The sequence below is a fragment of the Salvelinus alpinus genome, chromosome 2 (assembly GCF_045679555.1).
Source record: "Salvelinus alpinus chromosome 2, SLU_Salpinus.1, whole genome shotgun sequence".
NCBI lineage: Eukaryota > Metazoa > Chordata > Actinopteri > Salmoniformes > Salmonidae > Salvelinus > Salvelinus alpinus.
Window position 1 is genome coordinate 84,440,045 of NC_092087.1, and position 6,244 is coordinate 84,446,288.

At 41.2% G+C, this 6,244-nt stretch overlaps 1 protein-coding gene across 1 annotated transcript; it reads left to right on the top strand.

Moving 5' to 3' along the window:
- Positions 1 to 641: 641 nt before the first annotated feature.
- On the top strand, positions 642 to 4,483 carry LOC139551292 (G-protein coupled receptor 35-like). The gene is made up of 3 exons (XM_071362775.1): positions 642 to 1,015; positions 2,418 to 2,635; positions 3,669 to 4,483. The coding sequence occupies exons 1-3, from the start codon at positions 772 to 774 to the stop codon at positions 4,209 to 4,211; spliced, it is 1,005 nt and encodes a 334-aa protein (XP_071218876.1). The 5' UTR covers positions 642 to 771; the 3' UTR covers positions 4,212 to 4,483.
- The last annotated feature ends 1,761 nt before the right edge of the window (positions 4,484 to 6,244 follow it).

The following is a 6,244-nucleotide window of genomic DNA, read 5'->3' on the forward strand; positions in this document are numbered from 1 at the left end:
AAGAGTGGAGGAGGACCAGTGGAATAGTTTGTTCTACTGAGGGACTGAGACTGAAGGAGAAGAGTGGAGGAGGACCAGTGAAATAGTTTGTTCTACTGAGGGACTGAGACTGAAGGAGAAGAGTGGAGGAGGACCAGTGAAATAGTTTGTTCTACTGAGGGATTGAGACTGAAGGAGAAGAGTGGAGGAGGACCAGTGAAATAGTTTGTTCTACTGAGGGATTGAGACTGAAGGAGAGTGGAGGAGGACCAGTAGAGGGACGTATCATCTCTGTTGAGGTAGGTGAGATTTTGATGTAATTGAAAGATCATTTTTTTACTGTATTTGATAGCAATTTGTCCATTTTATAAGTCGTAATATTGCTCAGAAGAAATGTAAGTGGCTATCTATTCGATTTGAACGAGTAATGCATTATGATAACGGATTTTTAAGCATCAATTTTAATAGGTGCAGCAAGCGCAATTCAATTATATTTATAAAGTGATTTTTTGACGTCAGCCAACAATATGGAGTGATTTTTGTGCCAATTTCTTTTGGTATGAAAATCCATTCATACAATAAACTGAACAGATGCGTAAATCATATAAAACACTTTTTATGACAACATGCAAAAGTTAATGTAGTGGAATATAATAGCTTGATGATAGCAGGCAGCATGTCAAAGTCTATTGGTCCTCAACTCTGTCATACACAATACAGATACAATGATATACACTACGATTATATACAGCTATACAGTATATATTATATACAATTATACATTTATAACTCATGTCAATTGTTCCCTTTTCCCTCTGTTTAGAACCAAATCTCTTCTCCACTTTGACCACACCTTCCATGGCGATGATGGCTAACTCCACGGGGATGACCTCCAATGACCTCTCCCTGAACTCAACGTCGACCCTTAGCCCGGAACCTTGGACGCCGCCTCCTTGGTACCAATTCCACGTCTGCTCCGTGGCCCCTTATGGATTCATCTTCTACTTTGGAGTCAAAATCTTCAACCTGGCCATAGGTGTAGTAGCATGATGTAGAAGAAAAAGAAATGCACACCTATTTAGGCGAGGTGCTGGCTAGCGGAGTAGAACACTTAAAAATAAAGGAGAGCCGCACACTCTAGGACACAGCTGTCAAACTCATTCCACGGAGGGCCGAGTGTCTGTGGGTTTTCGCTCCACCCTTGTACTTGATTGATGAATTCAGGTCACTAATTAGTAAGGAACTCCCATCACCTGGTTGTCTAGGTCTTAACTGAAAGGAAAAAACAAAAACCAGCAGACACTAGGCCCTCCATGGAATGAGTTTGACACCCCTGCTCTAGGAGCTCAGATACAAAAATATTTAATTTACCAACGTTTCGACAGGCAACGAAACGTTGGTCAATTAATTAAATATTTTTGCATCTGAGCTCCTAAAGTGTGCGGCTCTCCTTTATTTTTAAGTTTTCTACTCCGCTAGCCAGCACCTCGCCTAAATAGGACTCCTAGAGCTCCTAGAGTGTGCGGCTCTCCTTTATTTTTAAGTTTTCTACTCCGCTAGCCAGCACCTCGCCTAAATAGGACTCCTACAGCTCCTAGAGTGTGCGGCTCTCCTTTATTTTTAAGTAGTAGCATGATGTACCACATTACACATAATGCTCTGGTAGCAGGTGTAGTAGGACGATGTACTACATTACCCATAATGCTCTGGTAGCAGGTGTAGTAGCATGTTGTTTATGACGAAAATGAAAACGTCACAGTTTGACACTTTCACGTAGTTGGAGTAATAACATGTTCAACTACTTAAGACATTGGCTGGAATCTAGGTTGTGGCTTTAGATTTAGCAAAAATGAACAACTAAGGAAGAAAGTTTCCCTTCTATCATTGACTTCTCATATCCCAAACCCAGTCCTGATCTGCTTGGTCTGCTTCCCGGAAGTCTTGCAATCTTCCGCCTTTGGATTTAGAAACTATGTGGCAGCATTATGTACTACAGTACCCATAATACTGTGGTAGTAAGTGTAGTAGCGTGATGTACTACAGTACCCATAATGCTGTGGTAGTAAGTGTAGTAGTGTGATGTACTACAGTACCCATAATGCTGTGGTAGTAGGTGTAGTAGCGTGATATACTACAGTACCCGTAATGCTGTGGTAGTAGGTGGAGTAGCATGATGTATCTTTTGACCAGAACCCTATGAAGTAGTGCACTGTATAGAGGGCTCTGCTCAAAAGTAGTGCACTATACAGGGAATAGGGAAAGTAGGACACTATATTGGGAATGGGTGCCATTTTGGACTCAGCCTTGGTAAAGATATTCCTGTCACTAACACAGTGGTGTCCCTACTGTTTATGGAGTCTGGTCAAAAGTAGTGCACGACATAGGGAATAGGATGCCATTTGGGACGCATCCTAACACAGTCCTTATTGATACAACAGGCACACCCTGCAACATACTGGTGCTGTGGAAGATCTCCAGCAGGAAAAGTGACTCGTCCACGTCTGACATCTTCATCTTTAATCTGGCTATAATGGACACCTACTTCTGCCTCATGGGGCCCATAGACATGGTCAACAGGCTGGTCCTGGACCACCAAGGCATCTGGTACTTCCAACGCTTTGCCTACGGGGTCAAAGACACAGGACCCCTCTTCCTGGTGAGTAGATAATAAGACCTAGGTAGTTATGTTACATACACCTGGGTTATGTTATAATCTGGGTTATGTTATAATCTGGATTATGTTATCTAGTCCTGGGTTATATTATAATGTGGGCTATGTTATATAGACCTGGGTTATGTTATAATCTGGGTTATGTTATATAGACCTGGGATATGTTATAATCTTGGTTACGTTATAATCTGAGTTATGTTATATAGACCAGGGTTATATTATATTGTGGGTTATGTTATATAGACCTGGGTTATATTATAATATGGGTTATGTTATAATCTGGGTTATATTATATAGACCTGGGTTATATTATAATATGGGTTATGTTATAATCTGGGTTATGTTATATAGACCTGGGTTATATTATAATCTGGGTTATGATATAATCTGGGTTGTGTTATAATCTGGTTATGTTACATAGATCTTGGTTATGTTATAAAGACCTGGGATATGTTATAATCTGGGTTTATGTTATAATCTGAGTTATGTTATATAGACCTGGGTTATTATGTTATAGTCTGGGTTATGTTCATATTATATTCTGGGTTATAATGTGGGTCAGACCTAATCCCTCTCCATCTCTCTCCTCCCAGATGTGTATTTGTCTAGACCTGGGTGGTTATGTTATAATAAATTGTGTCAGGTAGCCTAGCAGTTAAGAGCATTGAACCAAAAGATCGCTGGTTTGAATCCCTGAGCAGACTAAGTGAAAAATCTGTCCTTGAGCAAGGCACTTAACCCTAAATTATCCTGCAAGTCTCTCTGGATAAGAGCGTCTGCTAAATTACTCAAATGTAAATGTAAAAAACTGTTATAATTTGGGTCATATTTGAATCTGGGTTATGTTATAATCTGGGTTATTTTATGATGTTCATTATTTTGTAGTGTGGGTTATATTATAATCTGGGTTATGTTATAATCTGGGTCATGTTATAATCAGAATTATGTTAGAATCTGGGTTATATATTAATCTGTGTTATATTATAATCTGAGTTATATTCCATCTCTCTCCTCCCAGGTGTGTATCTGTCTGGACCGCTATGTGGCCGTGGTCCACCCGGTGCTGTTCACTGGTATCCGTGACAACAAGATCCGCGTTGGTGTCTCCGTGGTAACCTGGGCCCTCATCCTGGCCTACAGCCTCACCAAGAGCATCCTGGGAGTCATGTCTGTCAACGAGGTGTTCAGCGGCCTCATCCTCTTCGCCTTCGCCCTCATGATCTACTGTAACCTCTCCATCATATGGGTCCTACGCCGCTCCGTAGCCGGGAAGGAGGTGATGCACCCTGTGAAGAAGAAAGCCTTCAAAATGGTGCTGGTCGTCTTGGGTATAATCTTCGTCAACTACCTTCCTCCTGTGGCTCTTGTTCCGTTCTTCTCCTACTACACGTTCGTCCAGTTCCGCTGTCAGGTGACTATAAGTGTGTTCTCCATCATGGATCTGAGTTGTAGTATGGAGCCACTGCTGTATATTACCAAGATGGACAGGCCTGCGTGTATACCTGGCTGGTGCTGTGCGGGGGAGAGCTCGGCCAAGAAACCCTACGAGATTAATGTGTGATGTGGCTCATCACTATCCTGCCAAGTTTCAAAGTCAGAAGGCCCACTAAATTCTACGATTCCTTTTCTTAAACTCTGATTTTAAACCTTAACTTTAACCGAACCTTAACCACACTGCTAACCTTATGCCTAACCCTAACCTTAAATTAAGATCAAAAATAAAAATTTTGTTACGATAAAGCCAATTCTGACTTTGCAGCTTGGCCATCTACTGGGAACCATGTGATGAGGGAGAGAAGAAGAGGCTGGTGGGTGGAGCTATACGAGGATGGGTTCATTGTAATGGCTGGAATGGAATAAATGGAATGGACCATGTGTTTAATGTGCGTGATTCTGTTCCATTTATTCCATTCCAACCATTACAATGAGCCTGTCCTCCTATATCTCTGCCCACCAGCCTCCTCTGGGGGAAAGAAGGACAGGGGACAGTGGGGTGACCATCTACCAACTCCTGTCCAGGAGAGCTACTGCTGTGCAGGCTTTAGTACCAGGCCTGCAGTACACATTAGATTCAGCCTGCACACTCCTGGCATGTCTTAAATTAGGTAGGCCGCAATACACACATTTAGATATATCACAGGGTAAATGTATTGTGTGTGGATGGACATGTATACTGCTGTATTGCCAATAAATACTATTAATATGTATTATTATTATCATTAATAATGAATAATCATTTGTGATTTCTGAGAATGTGTTTGTTTATTTATTGATACTTCATTTTGCGCTCCCGAGTGTCGCAGCGGCACTGCATCTCAGTGCTTGAGGCGTCACTACAGCCTGGTTCGAATGCAGGCTGTATCACAACCGGCCATAATTGGGAGTCCCTTAGGGCAGCGCACAATTGGCCCAGCGTCGTCCGAGTTTGGCCGGTGTAAGCTGTCTTTGTAAACAAGAATTTGTTCTTAACTTACTTGTCTAGTTAAATAAAGGTTAAATAAAATAAATAAATAAAAATTCACCATAGTTGGCCCATAAGCAATGTCTCCCAGTGTCGATCTCCCATTTGGACCGGATCTGGCCTGTCTAATGCTTCACATTGCCAGTGTACAGGTAACTGCCAAAATAAAGGAAACACTTCAGTAAATAAGGGATACAAAGTATATTGAAGCAGGTGCACCCCACCCAGGTGTGGCTCCACTCATAGAATAGTGGACCACAATGGAAACAAGTCCTTGAGTTTTTGTGTGTATAATCTTCGGCAATTTTGGTACATGTATTGGTTGCCTGGTGAGGCTTCTTTATGTATTTTAAATGGTCAAATTACTATTATAAAAAAATATATGATAGAGCAATCTGATGCCCATCTGCAAACTCGATAATGTGTTGCGTAACCATTAGTTACAATGCAACGTCTGCAGTGTATTCGGCCTGGAACCTTCTAGTACCATGTCTTAGAGAGGAAGGAAATGACATAATGTCACGATCGTCGTATGGTGGAAGAGAGGAGGACCAAGGCGCAGCGTGAAATGAATACATCTTCTTTATTAATGAAGACGAAAACGAAACGAAACAAACACTATACAAACTAGACAAAATAATAAACCGACGAACGTGAAGCTATATAAACAAAAGTGCAGACACAGGCAACTTAGACATAGACAATCACCCACAAACTACCTAATGACTATGGTTGCCTAAATATGGCTCCCAATCAGAGACAACGATAGACAGCTGTCTCTAATTGAGAACCAATCTAGGCAACCATAGACATACATACACCCTGACTAGACAACGCCCCATAAACATACAAAAAACCCTAGACAATACAAAACACATACATCCCCCATGTCACACCCTGACCTAACTAAAATAATAAAGAAAACAAAGATAACTAAGGCCAGGGCGTGACACATAAGCCCTGACTACATTTAATATGTATACCACATACTTACTTCCTGTTTCCATACTGCCAGTAAGTTGTCTTACAAAACCTCTCCACTTCACTCTGTAAGTACACTTGATGATATCTTATAATATAGTGTTTGATAGTATGTTTTTAGTGATAAACAATACACTGAGTGTACAAAACAT

Excerpts from the sequence above, each read along its gene's own strand:
- LOC139551292 (XM_071362775.1), top strand. The coding sequence starts at position 772 with ATGTCAATTGTTCCCTTTTCCCTCTGTTTAGAACCAAATCTCTTCTCC. Across the intron at positions 1,016-2,417 it reads AATCTTCAACCTGGCCATAG|GCACACCCTGCAACATACTG; the intron begins GTGTAGTAGCAT and ends TTGATACAACAG. Across the intron at positions 2,636-3,668 it reads ACACAGGACCCCTCTTCCTG|GTGTGTATCTGTCTGGACCG; the intron begins GTGAGTAGATAA and ends CTCTCCTCCCAG.